This window comes from Melopsittacus undulatus, chromosome 6, assembly GCF_012275295.1.
Source record: "Melopsittacus undulatus isolate bMelUnd1 chromosome 6, bMelUnd1.mat.Z, whole genome shotgun sequence".
Taxonomy (NCBI): Eukaryota; Metazoa; Chordata; class Aves; order Psittaciformes; family Psittaculidae; genus Melopsittacus; species Melopsittacus undulatus.
This window is the reverse complement of record NC_047532.1, coordinates 35,127,307-35,148,421: the sequence shown is the minus strand read 5'-3', so window position 1 is coordinate 35,148,421 and position 21,115 is coordinate 35,127,307. Positions and strand designations below refer to the sequence as shown.

The 21,115-nt window shown below is 42.8% G+C and overlaps 1 protein-coding gene across 1 annotated transcript in view; it reads right to left on the bottom strand.

The window, feature by feature from the left end:
* Positions 1-20,410, bottom strand: part of LOC101876595 (probable cation-transporting ATPase 13A5) — a 29,563-nt gene extending 9,153 nt beyond the window's left edge. The window contains 26 exon segments of the mRNA XM_005141169.2: positions 45-141; positions 855-964; positions 1,800-1,842; positions 2,827-2,906; positions 3,727-3,849; positions 4,398-4,561; positions 4,711-4,835; positions 5,449-5,566; positions 6,952-7,108; positions 8,194-8,277; positions 9,618-9,768; positions 11,548-11,609; positions 11,869-12,057; positions 12,348-12,388; positions 12,391-12,489; positions 12,708-12,800; positions 13,007-13,058; positions 13,110-13,195; positions 13,807-13,879; positions 13,881-13,939; positions 14,729-14,801; positions 17,067-17,201; positions 18,116-18,185; positions 18,722-18,802; positions 18,872-18,938; positions 20,404-20,410. Coding sequence (XP_005141226.2) covers positions 45-141; positions 855-964; positions 1,800-1,842; positions 2,827-2,906; positions 3,727-3,849; positions 4,398-4,561; positions 4,711-4,835; positions 5,449-5,566; positions 6,952-7,108; positions 8,194-8,277; positions 9,618-9,768; positions 11,548-11,609; positions 11,869-12,057; positions 12,348-12,388; positions 12,391-12,489; positions 12,708-12,800; positions 13,007-13,058; positions 13,110-13,195; positions 13,807-13,879; positions 13,881-13,939; positions 14,729-14,801; positions 17,067-17,201; positions 18,116-18,185; positions 18,722-18,802; positions 18,872-18,938; positions 20,404-20,410 — 2,439 coding nt within the window.
* Between the last annotated feature and the right edge of the window lie 705 nt (positions 20,411-21,115).

Sequence of the window (21,115 nt, the reverse complement as noted above, 5' to 3'; positions counted from 1 at the left end):
GGTGAGCAAAGTGTACAGATAAAAGATGAGCATGAAACACTTACCCAAAACAGCAGAGCGGTACCAACAAACTGAATCATGCCATAAAGGGTCAGGCATTTAACTACAGCGAAAGAAGCAACCAAAGCTGCTCGACCTTCCCTGCTCAAAACACAAAACAAAGCTAAAATCCCCACTTACAGCTACAGTACTGTGTTTTAGTGCTACAGATGATTTCTGCATTTAGGATCTGTGTTTAGGATCTCTAAGAAGAATAGAAAAGAATTCAAATTCCATAGACAACTATTATGGCCTTAAGATACTGCAGAGCCACTTAATTACCCTACATCTGCAGTATTTTGTTTCTTTGCTTTTATTCTGCAAATAAAATTTAAATATCTGGATTAAGCTGTTGATTTTTCATTACTAATTTGCTCAAACTGTTCTGAGAATTGAAGCACAATACTACACAAACAGGTAATTGTCTTCACATCCATTTGGTTGAATGGCATTAATACTGGCTGCTCCATGACTGTGTACAGCATACGGATATATATACTTTAAAGCTGTGGCAGCGAGTCTATTCTGTGATCATTGTAAAATTTGCCCCTTCATGCAACTCTGCTGCTATACCTGTTCCAAAAATACCAGCCATCATGGGCAATACTCTCCTACAACCACAACCTCCCAGCACTGGAATTTAAGGATCAAAACCAAATGAAAACCTCTTCTATTTTATATAGTTCCTGAGGACTTGAGTTTGATTCATCAGCACCTACGAGAGCAGCACACTCCTACCCACGGCCGCTCACACTATGCTCAGAGCAGGCAGCAGCATCCCGTGACTGCACCAGGGCAGCATGCAGCCAACTCACCTGATCAACTCCAGCACACACTGGATGTTGGGGATTTGGGAAGTGAAAGGCGAGGCCACTGATGCCTCCTGCTCTGACAGTGATATCCCTGCATGAGCCATTTTCAGAGCCTGAAATCCATGGGAGTCAGAAGATGAAGAGACATTCCTCCCACCCTGCACAGTTATTTCTGCTTTACAAGTTTTGCTTCAAGTGTCCTTTATAACTGATCTTCCTCTATTCTGTGGCCCAGTTGATCGCATTTCCCACATCCTTTCCCTTCCCTGGATCTTACATATTTCTTTTGTTCATTTAATCCCATTTTACCTTTGAACTACCCTGTGTGCAGTTTCCCATACTGGAGTTTGTGCATACCTTTTCTATTAAGCAGTCTGCTAAGCTATTATTTAAATTACCATTTTATCTCCTTTCTATTCCTTTCAAAGTCCTGTTCATATTTCTTTTATTACTCTCTTATGAGCTTGCTGGCCTTGTCACCTCTGGTTGAGCATTCAGGTGTAGGCTCTAGACAACTTTTACAAGCAAGTTAATGCATTATTATAAAATAATATTGTCATTTCATATTTATTATAATAATATCAGAATACAATATATATAATTTACTAAGACATAGTATATAATAGGTTATTATAATAATAGGTAATATAGTCATTACTTTTATGTCTAAGACCCTCAGATTTCCAATTGTGTAAGAGACATGTAAGGAAAATGTCTCTTGCCCCTATTTCTGAGGACAAACAAAGAAACAATTATCCTCTGTTACTGCATACATTACTACAAAAAAATGTGTAGATAGCATTTTACAGTGGCATGCTGATGGAGCATACCCACGGACTAACTTGGAAAATGCTCGTGACAAGTGACATTGGATGACTTTTCATTACAGCACTCCTAAGCCTGAAGGAGAGGAAATTTAACAAGAATGGGAGATGATGTCCTACGTACCCCACAGTCATTGGCGCCATCACCACACATACCCACGTAGTAACTGGTGGAGGAAAAAGAAGGAAAACATGTAAGTCTTGCACGTAGCTGATTCTGCAGTGAAGTACCCAGTAGCTTAGCACTTGTGGGTATATCAGAGCAGGGACAGCTGCCAAGAAGACAGTGGATGTTTCCAGAGGACAAGATGTATATGGGGAGAGGTTGGGGCGAAGTACACAGAGCAAAACTTGGATTAAGTTTTGAAAGGAGCTTTAACGGGAAAGGAACATTACCACTTAATTCAAGACAGTTTTCCCCTTGGTAGCAGGGGCCACAGAAAGGGAGCAGGGTGTGTGCATTGGCAGCAGCACCTGTGGCTGAAGATTGGCTTTTAGCAGCATTCTCTACTCGACTGTCTTTGTAGACCTAAAGGCACAAGAATTGCTGAAATAATACAGCAGCTCCCAAACCACCTCACGTGAGGTCCCTCTGAGAGGACAGGGAACTTCATCCCCAGAGGAAGCACCTCATAACCAATAATTTACTGTTTATTTTTCAGAAAGATATCATGTCTTGTTTATGCTTAGTGAGCAATATCCACTGTAAGCATGAATCCTGCTGGGGGGAGGAAACATTCCTTTGAGGGTCCTGGAGGAGCATCTTTGGGGTTAAACTCCTAAGTTGTGGGTTTTTTTCAGCTTTGCTGCATCTAGGACAGCACCAGCAGCCATGCTGGAAATGGGGTGATTTGTATACATAGGAATCTGCCTCTGTGTTTTTCCCTCAACCTCTTTTAATTCTGCCTTCTGTACTGCAGCAGAGAGAAGCAGTGGCTGTGTGTGGGCAAGGGGTGCAGGTGTTCCTGGTCCACAGGAATCCCTGTAGGGGAACTGGAAGGAAAGCAGCCACAAAGAATGTGAACAGGGGTCATGTGTGGAGGAAGGGGGGATCAGAAAGATGGGCCTGGAACAGCACTAGCTGGAGCAATCAGACTTCAGGAAAATGTGTAATTGATTTGGTTCAACAAGAAAACAAAAGAGACCCTTACTCAAGTTTCTGAAACTCTTCAACAAGACTGGACTTCTGGCCAGGAGACATCCTAGCAAAGACAGTTGCATTCACCAGTATCTGCAACAGAGAACAACAGGTTGCCTTGGGCAGGTATTTGTGCCTCCACTGCCCCATCAAGGCAGGACTGGGCCTTCCTGATGGGTGCCTGACACTTGCAAAACACTTTAATCCCATCTCCCAAATACTACCATGGTTTTGCTGCCCTTAGGGTTTGGATTTCCTGTAACACCAGATTTATCCTGCTCTGTTTTCTGCCTTGCCTGTTCTACAGGAGATATTGGGAAGCCAGCGATCTTCATGTGCTCCTCAGGAGCCTTTAAAGCAGCAAGGCTTTATAAGTGTTTCCCAAGTGCGGAACAGATGGTTGATGACAGCAGCAATAACACTGCTCAGCCTGTGGTTTCTCCTACGTGAATGGCCAGAAAGTATAAAATCCAAAAATCTGTCCTGGTGCCAGCTATTTTATGGACTGGGTGACAAGAATTCTGTCTGTCAGGACAAGATTTCTGCAGCTATATATGGGCATTTTTTGTTCCTGCTGCCCTTGCTGAGCAGAGGCTATTGCCAGCTATGGTAGTCGCATGTGGGAATGGGGTTGATGTTTTTAATTAAGTTGAAATTAAGAAGGTGACCATGGAGTAACTCCACTGCACAGCTGCAATCAGCACCACAGCCACCCCTGTTATCTGAGGTCTAAGATGCTGAAAGCAAGCTATTTGGGTTAAACCTGAGGCATGGTGGGAGGCTGACCGAAGCTGTCAAATTGTGAGGTGGCATTACAACTATCAACAAAACCCCACCTTTCTCCAGCCAGAACACCACTGACATTTAATAAAACAGGGAGGACAAGTAAATGCTTTGTTTCCTCTGAACTTACTTTCGGCAGCAAGCTGTAGAAGTGCTTTATAATAACCTGATAGGACTTTCCATTCATTGCAAAATGGTAGTTGCAGGTTTCTTCTTCCAAGGTGATCTTTTCCTCAGTATTCTTATGTACCTCCTAGAAAGAAAACATTTATTTTCAAATGTGGTCATAACATGCCATTTGACTTCCACCTTGTCAGACTCCCACCAGGCAACCAGGGACACAACCTTCTGCAGCATCCTTTTGTAAAACTTTATGCCTGACAGTACTTGATTTTCTAGTTGTGTTTCCGCACAAAGCTAATCCCTGTTAGCCACCTGATGCTAGTTTAGACACTGAGGTTTGGCCCAGCAAACAGTCACACAGACAAGTATGTGTAATTTCATTAATGCTGCATACTTCAAGCATGACTGAAGTGACCACTGCATCTGCAAAGCCTTGCCAGTTATTTGTATAGTTATTTTGCATGTTGCCCTCAGTGAAGAGCCACTGTATTAATTATTTCTCCCTAACAAGTCCATAACACACCTCCGTTTACCCTGGGGTAGATACGAACTATTTCCTAGGTTTCCTCTATTCCTCAGAGCTACTTCCAAATCCTCAGCAAGGAGCCAGTTATTAGACATTAAAAGCTTTGTTAATTCCTCCTGGCTCTGGAAAGTGATCATCCCTGCTGTGCTTACATGGGGAGCAGCTGTGTTTGCTTCACAGTCTTCTACTAATCGCCAGGCAATGGAAGCAGGAGTTGAGCCTTCCGGTTCACTTGCTTCAACAAGGATGACTTTGCTGCCTGTGTGAATCATACCCGCAGTCTTGGCCAGCATGACAGCTGTCTGCAAGTTGTCTCCTGCAAGGACAGTGGAGAGGCAGGCTCCTCAAGTCTGCCATATCACAGTGGCAGTCCAGGTAGAGACCATGGAGATGCTGGAGGAGTGAATCTCTTCTGTATGCCCTGCGACAGCCAGCATGGCCACAGGAAGAGCCTAGGGGATTTACCTGTGACCATGACACTCCTGATGCGGGCGGCAGCCAGCTGCTGTAACACAGGCTTTGTCTCCTGTTTCAGGCTATTCTCCATCACCAGGAGTCCCAGGAACTCCATCTCAGACTCTACGTCCTCTCTTGGAGCAAGGAAGGAAACACGTGTTGCTGTTTCTCATGGATAGCACAGAGACCAAGATTCTGCCCGTGGTTTTTGTTCAACAGGAAAGCCATGCTTGGTTGGAAATGCTTGCTCTGCAACACAAATGCTAGGAGTTCAAGACATGCAGTGCTCAATAAGTGCCAACATTTCTGCAGCTTCAGCCAAGCTGCTGATCTCCTATATTGCTCTCTCTAGGAAGGAGCAATGCAGCAGAGATGCATGTGCAGAGGGACAGGGATTTGCAGCAAGTGGTTGGCTGAAACCCACAGATTATGGCATACAGAATTTCTATTGCAGTCCCAGTGTGCTACAATATAGAAGCACAATAACCAGCTTTCATTACCCTTTGATAACAGATTCTGAAGTTCAGCTCGGTGAGCCTTGCAAGAGCAGTAGCAAAACAGGCAATTAAAAATATAATTGGCATCTGCTGAAAAGAAGGTATTATATGGTACAGCTTCCTAAGAGGCTTACTTTGGCAGGAGAGGAGGGAAAGGTTTGGGTCAGGGCAGAGTGTTCTAGGGCAGGTTGTACAAGCTGATAGGAAGACAGTCCCACAGCAATACCAATGGCTTATCAGCACACCTTACCTCTCTAGATTGCTCACGTCTACATTCTTTCCTGGGTTTAGAACTTTATGGGCCAGGGCAATGACTCTGAAGCCTTGGCTTGTGTATGTCTTAAGCTCCTTTAAGAAATTAGCTGGGACTGTTTACAGGAAAAAAATATAACAGTTAGAATATTCCATCCTTGCTGATTGCTTTTCTAGGGTTAAAAGCCTGTCCTTTAAACTAAACTACAACCTTAGTTACAATGCTGTAGCCTTTCACAGAAGTTAGCTGTTTTGTACCAAAGCTGCATAACTGACTGGGCAAATAAGTGATCTATGCATCTTTTTGTATTTTTAAAATCATGTTAAGGTGCAGGTAGTAGATAAGATGAATTACTGAGCAGAGGATTAATAACTTCATAATTCTGTCCTAAGCTTTACTGCGTACATGCTGAGTGACTGAGGAAACTGTTTTTGCTTATGCCTTAATATGAGAATTCTCCCAAATCCTAAATTTTCAATTCTCTGTTCATTCCTGTGACTCTAGAAGCCAAGAGTTCCTTTTAACTTTGCAGTATTTTGTATTCCCTGCATACTGCAATCACAGCTTTACAGTGCAGCACCTAATTATTCATTAAGCTGTAATCAATACAGAAACAATCAAAACAGAATAAAAAGAACTATGTAGAAACCTGAGAAAGTGGAGCATAATTTTTAAGACATTTTTCTTGCTGCTGTTGACTTGTTTAGAGGTTTGTGTCATTAGATCTTAGGTGGTTCTAAACTAAATATTTTCATTGTCCCTCAAAACCATTTTAATTTGTTCTCAGGTCAGTGCCATCTGAAATAACAAACCACAGAGCCACATTAGACTGTGTTTTCTTGGCATCCTTCTGAAATATTCAGTGAATGTGACCAGAGTTTCAAGTTTGTAGACAACTTTATATACAAACCTATAATATTGATCACATACAAAAAAGAAAACCCTATGTTTACTTCCAGAGAGAAGATAGAAGTCTTGGCTCAAGTGTTAATACCAGTTACCCTTAACAACAGTAATTTGCATGTCCACAGCAATTTTTCCATTACTAAACCTTTGTGAGCTGGGTCAGTAACTCAATGCTGAATTTACAGGGCAATACATTAAGAGGAAATTTAAGAACTTGTAGAGCACAACACACCTGCTGTGACATATGCAATTACCATGATTCTACATATGCTCTGGGTATTTTGGTGTATCAATATTATTTATGTACTATATCTTCAGGTGATGCAAGTTAGCCAAGGCATGTACTGTGGCTGAACTGCAGGTGTGCATCTCACTAGATGCTGGGCTGCATGAATCTTTATCTTACAAACAAACAGTGAAAGCTTGTTTGTAGTATCAACTAATGACATTTAACAAGTCAAAAGCTTGGTTTTGGGAAGAGTCATACACATGCAGTTGCAGTGTGGCCAGTGGGATTTCAGCCCCAACATAAGCTCTGTTTTGGATTCAATCCAAATAAACAGTGTGTGAAGTCCCCCTTTCCCAATTCTGTACCAGTATCTTGTCTGCAAAAGCTGGACACTGTTTCTGGTCCTCCTTTCATGTACAGGTCATACTGTTCCTCTCCTGTCTTCTGTGAAACAACAGACATTCTCTGCAGTGCTGAAGAAAATGGGAATCGATGTAGGATCACTATTCCTTCTGTGGGAGCCTTGAAGAGATGAGGAAAATGAAATGTTACCTGAGTCACTGATTATACAAAGCAAATCCATTCTGAACTTTAGCTCATTTGAGTATTTCTTGCTAGGGTGACTTATTAATAGGAGACTGTTGTTGTCTTCTGGCTATAGGATCAGATCACTGATTACATGTTTAGGAACCACTGTCTTAACAGCTCTGCCTTCTCAGCATACTTACAAGGAACCTCAATTTTTTTTGAGGCTTTTCCACAGCCTTTGTCTTAATAAGCACATATTAATGTAATACTCCTACATCTACAGTCCTGGGAACTGAAATTTGACGAGTTACAGTGCATTACCATGGCAACAAAGACATCCTAGAAACAAGACTGACTTCCTTGTGCCACAGCACTGTCTTGCTGGTACTAATAATAGAAATCACACACCTTCCATTGAGAAGAAGCTGTCTGGGTCAATTGGACTGGAAACATATGAATTTTCAACTATCAAAACACAGAGTTTCCCAAGAGGCCTTCTAAGTAGAAGGGTAAAGCAGAACACTTTAAGAAGAGGAGTAAAGTTTTGGGGTGTGGCTGATAAATCTGCTAGCAGGGCTGCATGACCATTACCAGCAGGATTTATGGACCCACATCTATGCTTCTCAATGTAATGCCTTTCCTTACTCACATTGCTTTCTCCTGCAGATGACCTCATACTTCAGACATTTTCTTCCATTTATGTGGTCTGTCTGCATTAGTTTCCACTTAAATTGATTGTGTACATTAATTTTGTCAGCAGCTGTATAGAGTGAGGACTCAAGAGAAGTCTGTACCTTTAATTAGTGCAAATTGTAGAGTTGAAAATGAGGGGCTTTTAGGCCCATGAAGAGCTTTAGGTGCCCCTTCAGGAGTAGCATTTCCAGTTTAATCAGAATTTGCTTTTCTGGTCCTAAGCTTCCAGAAGGTCTATTCTGGGGAAAGATGCAAAACAGTACCAAGGGGGGCTGAAAGGCATTTTGCAGCTGCTAGCCATGTAAATGAATAGTGTGTGTGCCAAGATTTTGCATTTGCTGCAGGTTGAAAACAGAATATTCATTCTCAGGAAGAATTGGACTTACACTGCTGGCCTTTGGCCCTGGTCTAACAATGCAGGTGCTGAAAGCACCAGAGCTGTCCTGAGTTATGCTGGAGTCCTCTACTACCTGTATAAGAAAAATAAATATTTCTGGTATTTCTGGTACTGTTTTGTTTGTTTTTTGTTTTGTTGGGTTTTTTTTTTTTGGGGGGGGGGGTGGTTGGTTGTTTTGTTTTTTGGGTTTTTTTCCTTCACACCTGTTAAAGCAGGGGCAGAAGCACATGGGATCATGTTTCCCTCTTGCTCTTGGTATCTAGTTGCAGAAGTATTTTGTTATGATCCAGTAGGTCTTCCTATCCATCATCAGTGACAGCCTCCCTATAGCTTTGTCCTTGCAGAAGCCTACATGGCCCTGAATCATCTGACTTGATGAGAGTAAGAACCTATGTCAAATTTTCTGGTTTCTCTAAAGTTCCACATAAATTTAATGCCAAATCAATGATGAAGGGAAAGAGAAATAATTATCTAGCTGGTTTTGTCTGCCATTCTCCTGCTTTTAAAAGACTATCACTGATGTTCTGTACAGAAATAGGGTGGTAACTATCAGCATAGGATGCTTTTAGCCCCCAAACTCTGTTACTTTATGTGCTGCCAAGGCTCATTCACCGTAAAAGTCCCCTTCTGCTGTCATGTGGCTCTGCCTCTACTTCCACAGGAGCAAGCACCAGTCTTACGCCTTCTCACAGTGCTGCTGGAAGAGCTGTTATCTGTTATACTTATTGATTAATCTCTTTTGAGCAAAAGGTTGAAGGAGAAAACATGACAAAGCTGTTAACTGCAGAAACACAGAACCCTCCAGTCAAGCACATGTCAGGGAGGGGAACTGCCCCTTTCCTTCTCATGCCTCCTCGCATTCTGCTCTCACCAAAGCTACTCTCCATCCCTATGGATGAACCCCAAGCCTCAATCTCTCATTTCCTCACCAGGTCTCTAAGACTTGCTGTTCACTCAGCTGGAGGCTTCAGCCTTGGTTTCTCCATAGGGATGTCCCTTTGCTAATCAGGGTTGACAGCCTTTAGCATAAGGGCATAAAAACTTGCATGTGCCTTGGCTGAATTGCTCTGTCTGAACCACATGGCAAATCAGTGGACTGATCATCTGCTTCCAGCAAGCAGCAACTAGGCTCCCCCTCTGCTTCTTTACACTCCAGTGTTTCCAAATCAAATTAAGAGAGCAAATGCAGACACCCCCAAGGAAAGTGATTGCTGGACTACCAAAAAAAGCAGCCTCAGTCCTGCAAATCTTCCACGAGGTTAGTAGAAATAGTAAATTCCAGCTGTTAGGACCAGGACTGCAAAGGAGTTTCTCCTATAGGCATCTATTTTAGCATGACTTGTGAGTAAACACCCCTGGGCTGGGTTCCAGTGTCTGTGTTTTGGATGGGTGCAGAGGAAGCGAGTCAATTACCCATTGTGTGCCCTCAAACATTTTCAGGTCCAGTGGATCTCCCTGAATCTTCTTATCCAAAACAACCAGTGAATGACAGCTTGCCATGGCTCCATACAGAGGTCCCCAGAGCAGAGAAGTGCTGGATGGGAACTTACGGACTTTCTGAAACCTGATTGAAAGTAGAAGGTTAGTGGGACCCCTTGTAAGAGGGACATGGACACATAGGTCCTCAGCTAGTGCTTACAGGTGCTGCTGTGCTGCATTCAGTGGAGCCAAGCCCGATAACTGCAAGCAACACTATGCCCTACCCATCCTTCTGATTAACAGGTTGGATGCATTCAGGAGGTCAAAATGTACTCAGTAAGTGGTTGGCAGTAGTTCAGCTTGATATAAAGTAATGGAGACAGTAAAACACTCAAGAGGGACTGACACAGGAATCCTCCTTGGCAATTGCTGTTTGGTAGCAGACTAATCCAAGAAGACGCTATCAGAGAGGAAACAACTTGCAGCATGGATCTCAAAGAAGCTTGGCAATATGTCCTAGGAGAAGTTTTGTAAAGCTGCCGTATGGAAAGGGAGTACATCTGCTTGGGCTGGTATTGTGCGCAACACCAAGGTTGGATAAGCACCAATAGCCTCCTCTCAGACCCAGGGAGTGATGTGGGAGATTATTTTGTAAGTCAAATTAAATTCCTTTACTGTTGCCTTGTAGCATTCAGCTTAGCTGATAGCTAATCTTATGTTTTAAAATGGGACCATTTTAAAAAAAGTAGTTATGCAAAAAGGCTAATGAGATCAATGCAGACAGTAATAGCTCCTCCTTGTGTTTTGGCAAACCACGAGCACTGGTTCCCAGCTAGGTGCAGACTGGACATGTATGCAAAGAGAGTTTTACGTTCTGATACCATGGATTATTTTATTCTGTGAATTTATTCTGATATATGGATCTAGTTTTGTTCTGATGATTATGTGAGCAGATACCACCTGCAAGGCTGCATTGGTGGAAATCATTCTGGTGCTGTTATGAGCTGTCTGCATTTTGGTGGGCTCCAAGCCTTTTCAATGTGCACCTGTGCGCATGGCCTCTCTGATGCACAGAGGCCCACAAAGAGATTGTACTATGTGTGAGGTTTGCTTCTACTAGGAAACCTTCATTGGCTGACACTTACTAATTTTTTCTCATTACTTTGCATCAGATAATAAGTTTCTCTCTCTCCTTTGCAGAAGTACTGGGAGTGTGATTTTTTTCCTCTCACAAAGAATTAGTTTTTTTCATTCATTATGTCATGATTATCTCTGTGGTGTTGAACTGATTTATTAACAACTATTATTAAAACCTGGGAGCTGATATGGGGTGTATGATTTATTTTGGCCACTGCAAAAGATTAATATATTGAGTTTGGCATAACATTGAGGATTTCAGTGGTCTTTGGGCTTGGAACTGAGATAGAACCTGCCGTGTATTTGGATTTTTATTTTTCCCACGGCATTTACAGAAGGTAGGTGAGATTTGACAGGCATCAAAGACAGAAACACTTGATTTTATCACTATTTCTTAACTTTAAAATGATGAAAGGTTTATTGACTAGAATAACAATTATTGAACTGTGCTGAGAATGACATAATTGAAAAGCTCTGTGCATATTCCCCAAATCACCTAATTACCGTGAGTAATTAAAAACACTCACGCTGCTGCTGACTTCTGTTTGCCTTGAATTAGTAGCAACTTTTATGGCTATGACTGTCACAGTAGCACCCACATACCCTCCTCAGAGAGAAGGAGCTGAGCAGGGGTCAAGGCCACGTACTGCACTCTGCCTCCCCAAATGGACGTGAACATCTCTTTCTGTCTTTCTGTATCATATGCAACTGCCTCCCTCCTAGCTGGACATTTGGGCAGTGCATTCACACTGGAGATTAGTACTTTCTAAATTAAATCCTTTCTTACCAGCTTCCCTCAGAGGGGATGACACCCTACAGGTCCAGTCCATCTTCTGTCAGGGTGCCCGTCTAAAGTTAAATAAATATCTAGTTACCTTGATATTGCTGCCCACCCTTCATTCCTCCTGCATGTTCCTAGAGGTCCTTCCCCAGCTCTCAGCAAGGTAAGGAAAGCCTCCTGCTCACAGTGTGACCCTGCTGCATGGGCATCTTTAGAAGACTTTTCCCTGGGGTTAGATATGTGTAGGTGAGGTGGGGAAAAGGGACAATAAAATCCCATGTTCCTAGCAGCAACCAGCATCTTTCAGTGCCCCAGGAAGTGCCTCACTTTGTCAAAGCAAACAAGGTTGATCTGCCTGCAAATATTAATCCTCTGTGGGCTGATGCAGAAAATCTTCTTCTTCTTCAGCCTCCTTTGAGTCTAAACAGTGCCTGTTGTCAAGGCGGTGGGGATAGCAGGAGGCACAGCCACAGTGAGAAGGAGGAGGGCCATAGCCACCACATCTGCTGCTGGCTTCTGCAAACAGGAAGAACAACAGGGGCAATGGGGTGGGAACAGCCTCTCTGCCTTGTTACCGCCACTCTCAGGGGGTCCAACCCTCCTGCCCAGGAGCAATACAACCCACACTTTTCCCCTGGGGATGACAGATTGATTCTGCTTTGTTCTGTCTGTCCCTCCTCCCCCAGTTTCTGGTAGCTGAAAACTGAATTACAGAAGTGAACAGTATTCCAAGGACCTTGAGTGACCAAGGGCTCAGAGCTGGGGCATGCAGCACAGAGGCATGCCTTGTAATTACCTTGTGGGACACGAACACACACAGTATAGATAAGTCCAAACACACCAATAACAGGCCTACAATGAACTTGAAGGCATCTCTGTAGAGTTTGAAGTTCACTGGTTTGGGGTAGAGGATGGATCTCACCAGGTCACATTTAGCTGTATTGAATCCTGTGCAAAAACATGCATCACTGCGTATGTGACATAGCGTTGTACATACCATGTTAGTGAGATAACATTGCACAAGCTTTAGCCATCAAGTGGCAACAAGCACTTCCCAGGACACCAGACCTGTGCTGGACTTGAGCTAGAAAGAGGAACCAGCTCTCTTACCAGCCTCTGGGGCTGCTGCTTTCCCTCTGCTGGTTAGCAAACAATAAAAGAAATACCGGTTTGCAGCACGATGGCTTTCAATGGCCCTTTGCCTGATGGCTTCGTTTGTATGACTTCTGTCCCGCAGATGAGGACGTGTATAATAATGCCTCAAATTGTATTGTGAGAACTCTTTGAGGGCCAAAGGGCTGGAAAGATCATCTAACAAATACCCAAATGAAAGTCTAGCTTCCTGAAATACAATTCTGTATGTGATTCTCATCACTTCTAATGACAGAACTGGGACTTATCTGGTTTGAAATCCCCTCCAAGCCAGTGAGCACCAGGCCAGGAATCATCTGTGAAGTGTGGTTACTTCCAGCACAGCTGACATGCTCACTAAGAACCCCCTTATAGTAAATGAATATCTTGTGAATAGGCAAGACTATATGAACACATCCTGAAAAAGACGCCTATACATGGTAGACTTCCATGCTATGGATTTTCCAGGGCATTGGACTCCCCGTGAAAGGCAAGGGAGTTTTAGTAACCGGAATGCTTTCACCTAAAAACAACAGCATGTAGCTTCACTTAAAGGGATTCAAAAGTCTGTCATATTCTGCATGTTAGAAAGTGACAGCATCCTTTAGGTGTTCACCTGACTAATTAGCTTGCTTATGTACTTACACAAGTGGATTTATGGTGACAGCCATTACAGCTTTCACTTCAAGAGTACATCACATGGTTTCTCTGACCATTTTGTATCAAGGAGCTTGGGTCAAATTTTGCCCCTAAATAAGTTCATGCTTAGTAGTGCCTTGATGTTTATGTGTAACACTAACCTCTGTATTCATACACTGCATGCTTGAACACAACTGTTGCAAGATCAGAATGCAAATACTCAAAAAAAAATATAATTCACTGTATTTGAATATTTTCACTTTTTGCTCCTGACAGTATATTAATACTACTTGTTTTTAATGTGGATAAGAAATGCATAATACACAACAGCAGACAATTGCCCAAGACAAACACGAATTATTCAAGCCACAGTTTTTCACCTCCTGATGCAAAATATTCTAATAAATAGTAAACAACTTGATATCAGAACAGATAGAGACATCTCCCTGATAGAACCTGCACAAAGCCTTAGCATTTCTAACTCCAATACTGCACCTGTGAGCATCCCTTCATTCACAATCCAGCTTCCATCAATCAGGACAGCATCACATGGGAGAGCAAGCTTTTTTTCCATCTAAAAGAAACATGTCTCCAGGGACTAAGTAACAAGACTTCATCTCTTTGCAACCTGTAGAAGAATACAAAAATTAACCTCACAAGTTCTGGGCAATTAAAAAAAAGTCTCAAGGCACACACATCATCACTAAACTTCTACATTACATGATTTAAGGTCAATACTTCTTAGAAACAGCCCTGGCTGAAAAGAAACAGTGCAAACATCAGCCTTTGTCTAAACATCTCTCTAGAACTGGGTGCCTTCAGTTTCATTTGCTTAGTGTTCATAAAACACAGACCAAGAAAACCTATCCACGGTCTTTACATCTCCCATCACCCTAGGAATTGCTTATCTCAATATATTTAGAAGACAAACCAGCTACAGCCTGTATCTTATGGGCAAGGAACGGACACACAGGAAACTGCATACCTCAATAGGAGCCATATATCTAGACTCCTTGAAACTCCCTCACAAGCTATTTGACAAGACTGTGAAAGTAGCCTATAGCAGAGGGGGAAGCAGGTCTCAGAAGGCCAGAGTTGTTACTTAGTTGCTTGCTTGTGAAATTACATTTTCCTAGCTGTTCTTGACTCTTACACAAATTACTGGGTCCACCTGTATTATTACAGCTGTTGCAGATACAGATCATAATGATATAGATGCATCATTACTGTGCTACATAGGCTGTGCCCACATTTCTCTTTGCCCTTCCTGCATCACCTCCCTCTGCTGCTTTCTCCCTGCAGCTCACCTTTCATGTTTCAGCAGTAGAAATCAACAGGAGCTGTGCAATTCCAGATACATTTCAACATATTACTTAATCACACAGTTGGTGAGGAAAATGAGATGCAGATGACTCACCTTCACTCTTCGTACAGACTGTAATCTGGACTTCATTGTGCTCCTCAACGAGGTGATGCAGCTTGGTAGACTGCTGTTGATGGGAAAGCAATTGCAGTGTTGAAACACCAGTACTCAAGTGAAACAGTAGGTTACAATTCAGTGACCATGTTAACATCACAGAAACTGAACCCTGGTGAGTTATCCAGGGGAGGTTTCACACTGCTTGTTAGAAGTCAGGATACAAATTCACCAAGTTAACATAGAACCCGCTGCGGTGGGACCTAATTTTCTGTTTTCTTCCATTCGTGATGCTGTATCTCCCTTGACCTTCAAGGGGCTATTCCTGCTTTGTGTCAGAGTACATCTCCTTAGCTGCAACACTGCTATCTTCAGTCCCTTAGTAGAGGGTTTCTTTGTGCTCAGTAGTTTTCTCCTTGATAACAACAGGATGCTATCAACAGGACAACCAAGTTCTAAAGGCTGTTCTTACAAAATTAACATTGCAAGAACAGAAATTCTAATTTAGCTGGGTGTCTGTGCTTTGCCAGTTTTTGCAATCCAATTTAGACAATTACATATCCTGAGATAATGAAGTCAACTGTTATTGCAAAGCCATTAGAGGGAATGTCTGATCTTGATTTAAAAGTTGCAATTGCAAACACTAATCCCCAAGTGTGGATTTCTTCATTAGCATTGTTAATGTGAAGATGTCAAGCCAGTTTGAAGAATATCCGGAGGCTCCAAACATTGTGACTTGTCCTGCCAAAATTACCAGTTGCATAATGAAACTGGCCTTGTCAAAGAAAGCTGAACGGACTTTATCTGTTCTTTATGCTCTGCAGTACTAGGAAGGACACCAATATTTTAAAGACAAAGGTGTGCTCAAATTGATCTGAGTGCTTGTTCAACATGGGAGTGCTAGTCATCCTCTGATATTAGAGATACAAAAACATGATGTGCAGCCAACACACCTGTGCTGGCAAAATCCCAACTATTCACAAAGTGTGAGGCAGCAATAAAAGATTGCCCTTGGCAGGGCAAAGGGTGCACAGCAGTGCCGTGTCAGCACAGCACACTGGAGGGCGCCTACCGCCCAAAGTCCCACAAATGCAGTGGCCTGGGACATATGCAGGGAATGTACTGTGTGCCTCTACTAGTCCAGGGAAAAGAAGAGTCGATGCAAATAAAAGCCAGCTCCAGCAAGGGCAAGTTATTGCTTCCTCCTGTGTGGCGCTTTGCAGGGAAGTTTGCTATACCACCTTCTCAAGGAACCTTTTGAATGGCTGAACCTTGCCCTTCCCCAGTAAATCTGTGTGGGAACAATTATTTTAGCAGTGGATTTTGACACAATGTGAGCTGTGCCTGGCTCTGAAGTAGCACATAACTATGACACTCAGGTCAGTGCACCGCAAGGCTGCCATCTGTTCACCCCCTACCACCACTTCTAGTCACATCACACTGTCTGCAGGAACTGTAATCCTCAATGCTGCCCTCTAACCCTCATATTGTTCCTGAAGATGGATAGAACACTTACTAGGACTCAGGAACCCCAGTTCATTTTTGCTTTTAAATCTTAACAATACAGAGGAATGTGATAACCTAACATTCAGACCTGAGAGTGTTGCCTGCCAGGCTCCTTTTCCTACTGCTCTTTTCCATCTGTACTTTCATTCACATAGGATTACAAAAGAGAAACTTTCTCCATGTGATTTTGCCTTTCCTGTGTATTTAAAGTGGGTTCAGAGACCAAAGAAATGTCTTCTGAATTCCCAGTGAGAGTGTTCTGTGATTTCAGCAGAAAGCACCAGGAATCTCACCTGGCTGCATGAAGATACTCAATGGCAGGCAAACACTGCATAAGGCTCATTTCAATCTGTTTGCCTTTGCCATAGAGGCTGAATCAGGTATATCACAGGCAAGTGCTTTAGGTCAAAAAGTGAATGAGCTGAGACTATTAGAAAATTTTTGCAAACAGCTGTATCCATGATAGAAGTGTTGAACAAATCTGAGGGATAGTCGTGTTTCTTTCTGCTGCTAAGACCTTTCAATTAGCAAAGCTTAAGAGGAGTGAATCCTCCTGTCACAGTAGGAACCAGACTCATGGATACAGTCCACCTTCATGAAGTCTTACAAACCCCAGGTATCAGACTTCAATCTTTAAATTTTGGGAAGTTCAAGATGCCCAGGTACAGCCTTTTTAACTTTTCTATAGCAATAAATTTATAGTAATACAGCAGAATGCACAGCAATAAAACCTAAGAAGAAAGAGCATATAAACAGCCAGTTGTGTCTGTGATGGATGGAACTACTAGCAAAGTGCAGGCTGGGGAGCTGACAGGCTGCATGGCAGACTCACCTGTCTGAGGTCATACACGGTTAAGCCAATGGAAATGATAGTCAGAATTATGATGGCCACTGAATATTCAATGTAACCTTGGCTCAGCCACAGCGTGAGGGTGAAGGCTTGGAAGACATAGAAGGGGTTTAAAATCTGCAAATACAAACGTAATGCACGTCAGGGGATGGACATAACACGCCAGGAGAGATTGAGTGCAGCAGTAGGTGAGAACACTTCATTACAATGTCCAAGAGTGTTAAACAGCAATTTAAAAGGTAATTTTGCCATCCCAAAGCAGCATTCTTTCATGGCTCTTTTAGAACATTAATAGCCCCCAGTTTTGAACTTACTGGCTTGCATGTAGTTTGTGGTGTTTGTAATTAAAAGTTGTTGCTAACCAGTTACTATGCAGCAGCAACTATGTTGGCAACTTGAAGTCAGACTTAAGTGACTTTAAGTTAGTTGGTTTCCCACCACAGCTACCTAACAAACATGACCTTAACATTTCCAGTTTTAAGTAACAGCTACACAGAAGGCACTACACAAATGTGGGAAAAAAAGTCTTTAATACTTTGTGATTTATAAACATCACTATGACTATGGTATTTATTTGAAAAATAAAAATTCTAAAGAAGTTCTAATGGTCTGTGGGGCCATCAGTAATCAGTCTTAGATTGCAGCTAAAATGAAGGCTTGATTTCCTCATACTTCTATACTTTTAGTTACTCTATATTATGTCAACCTAATGATACCAGTCATTATTCACTTTAATGTGTTATGCTGAAACAGGCCACAAAAGCCCCAGTGAAGTCTGAGAATATAATTTTGGTTATTGTAAGGGAAACATTTAGTGTTATAAGTATGCAGCACCAATCATCTTCTTAGCTTCACATTTTTTCCTGCAACACTCTGCCAGGAATGTGTGCTAAAAGCTAAAAAGGAGGTTCACCAACTTTCCTCCATGGCTTATACTTATGAAGCATCAATCATCCCATCAGATAGTGCCCTTGTGAAGTCTTCAAAAAACTTCATACCTGTCCCAACAAGTGCTAGTCTGATTTACTGACCTCTTTAAAAAGTAACTTCCAAATAGGACGAATTTCAACTTCAATGGCATTAGGTCCATACACCGCCTGCCTGCAGGAAGGTATAGAAGAGTTCCCCATGTTATAGCTTAGTCATGTTGGATAAGACTTCATGTGGAAAATTGTGCATCCAGGTAACATTAACACTTATCTAAAAATTAAAGCTGTGGGGGAACCATATGGCTGAGCACGACAAACCTGTCAGGAGTCTATTGTATCCAAGAGAATTTTACACAGAGGCAGAATTTTACTGTTTCCTGGCTGAAAAGATCATCAATTTGCTGCTCAATGCTATGATGAGTTTTCTGGAGGGCTTTTAAGGAGATGATGGCAAAGGAAGCTAGTCATGTCTTGCTGTGCCTTTAGCCCCAGCTGGAACCTGTGTTTTCACCAGACTTAACTCTGGCAACACTCAAACCAGAAAAAGTGTAAGAAAGTGTGAGGGATGATGATTTTGCACTTTTCCACATGTTTGCACTGCATTACTACTAAAGTGAGTAGCAAGAAGCTCACATGAATTTGAAAGGAAAAATTAATAGGTCACACTGTCATGATTACCTCATACATCTGCTCATGCATAGAACATACCTGATCTTCTGTTCTTCCCTTGTCAGGCCGGCCCCAAACTTGCAGTGTATGCTGTGACATGTGTTGCTGTCTTCTAGTGATCTAGGGTAACAGAAGAAAGCTTGGACAAAGGAGTCCCTACCACAAAGGCTTTTGTAACAGATTGTTGACACTCATCCAACTTTCTTGAACTCTTTTACAGAAAAGTCCCAAATATAACGGATTTTCTGTGTTCTAGCTGTAGCTCAACTTATTCTGGAGAAGCAGCTCAAATCCAAAATTTGGATCAGCAGGTTCTTCTCCAGGGCTTGGCTATTGCAAAGTTTCTTATTGCCAATCCCTCCTTCCTCTTCTCAGCAAATCCAGAGTATTCCTTCCAGGCAGACTGGGAATTTTGCAGTTCTCCCCGAAGGCATTTTAGCCCCTCCCAGGAGAAGTGCTGGCAATGTCCTGTGACAGTACAATCAACAGCAGGACTAAGACTTGTTTTAAAGTGCCATCTCGTGGCAGATTCTTCAAGCGGGTCTGCATTCCAGGCCACTGCTCTAAAAACAGTCACATGGTCAAGCAGCATTTTTCATCTCAGCAAGCCATGGTGCTGAGAATGTAGGCCTCATCTCCATGGCTGTGGCTTAAATTAGGGTTAGGTTTAGTATTAGTGTTCAGAGATCAGCAAAGCCTGCAACCCCAGGGACAATGGGGATGTAAAATGTATGCCAAGGAAAGCCTGGCACAGAACCAACATTACATCTTCCCAAATGGCTCAGGCATTCATGTGTGGACAAAGGCCTGATCTCCATGGTGATGGGTAATATTAGGGTTAGGCTTAGGGTTAGCATTCAGAGACCCACAAACACTACAGCAACACAGACACTGGGGCTGTAAAAGGCATGCAAAGGGGAGCTTGGCACAGCAACAAAATCACTTCATCCACAACTTGCCCAACTGGCCCAGCCATGGTACTGGGGACATAGGCCTCATCTCTGTGGTGGCAGCTTAAATTAGGGATAAATTAGGCTTAGCATTCAGAAACGCATAAAGACTATTGCACCAGAGACACTATGGCTGAAAAAGCATGACAAGGGGAGCTTGGGAAAGCAACAACATTACTCCTTTCACAACTTTATCATTAGGGTCAGCCATAGGGGTGGGGAAGTAGGCCTCATCTCTATGGTGGCAGATTAAATTAGGGTTAGGCTTAAAGTTCAGAGTTGCACACAGAGAACTGCTCCAGGGACACTATGGCTGTAAAAAGGCGTGCTAAGGGGAGCATAGCACAGCAACAACATTACTCCTTCCACATCTTCACTCATTTGGCCCAGACATGGTACTGGGGATAAAAGACTGATCTCTCATCTCTCATGGTGTCATCTTACATTAGGGTTAGGTTTAGGGTTAGCTTTCAGAGATACACAAAGACTAAAGCTCCAGGGACACTGGCGCTGTAAAAGGCATGGCAAGGGGAGCTTGACACAGCAACAACATTACTACTTCCACAGCTTTCCCAACTGGCCCAGCCACTGTGCTGGGGATGTAGGCTTCATCTCTATCTATGGTGCTGGATTAAATTAGGGTTAGGTTTCGGGTTAGTGTTCAAAGATCCACAAAGACTACAACTCCAGGACACTGGGGCTGTAAGAGGAATGCCCAGAGGAGCTTGGCAAAGCAACAACGTTACCCCTTCCACAACTTTCCCAACTCACCAGCCATGGTGCTAGGGACGAAGGCCTCATCTCAATGGTGCTGGGTTAAATTAGGGTTAGGGTTATCATTCAGAGATCCATAAACACTACAACTCCAGGTATACTCGGGCTGTAAAAGTAATGCCAAGGAGAGCTTGGCAAGGCACAATTATTCCTTCCGCTCCTTTTTCATTTGGTCCCTCCAAGGTGCTGGGTTGTAGGCCTCATCTGTAGGATGGCATATAAAATTAGGTGTAGGCTTAGCGTTCAGAGATCCACAAGGCTTGCAGCTCCAGGGCTTCTGGGGCTGTAAAAAAAATACCAAGCAGAGCATGGCACAGCAAGAACATTACTAATTCCAAGAGTTTCCCAACTGGCTCAGCCTTGGTGCTGGTTATGTCATCTCTATAGTGACGGGTTAAATTAGGGTTAGAGTTAGGGTTACCTTTCAGAGATCCACAAAGACTTCAGCTTCAGGAACAATGGGACTTTAAGAGGCATGCCAAGGGGAGCTTGGCACAGTACCAATAATACTCCTTCCACACCTTTCTCATTTGGGCAAGTCATGGTGCTGGGGACATAGGGCTCATCTCTAGGGTGCCACCTTAATTTAAGGTTAGGGTTAGGCTTAAGAGTTAGGCTTGGCATTCAGAGATCTTAAATGACTATAGCTCCAGGGGCACTACTGCTCTAAAAGGCATGGCAAGAGAAATGTGGCACAGCACCAATATTA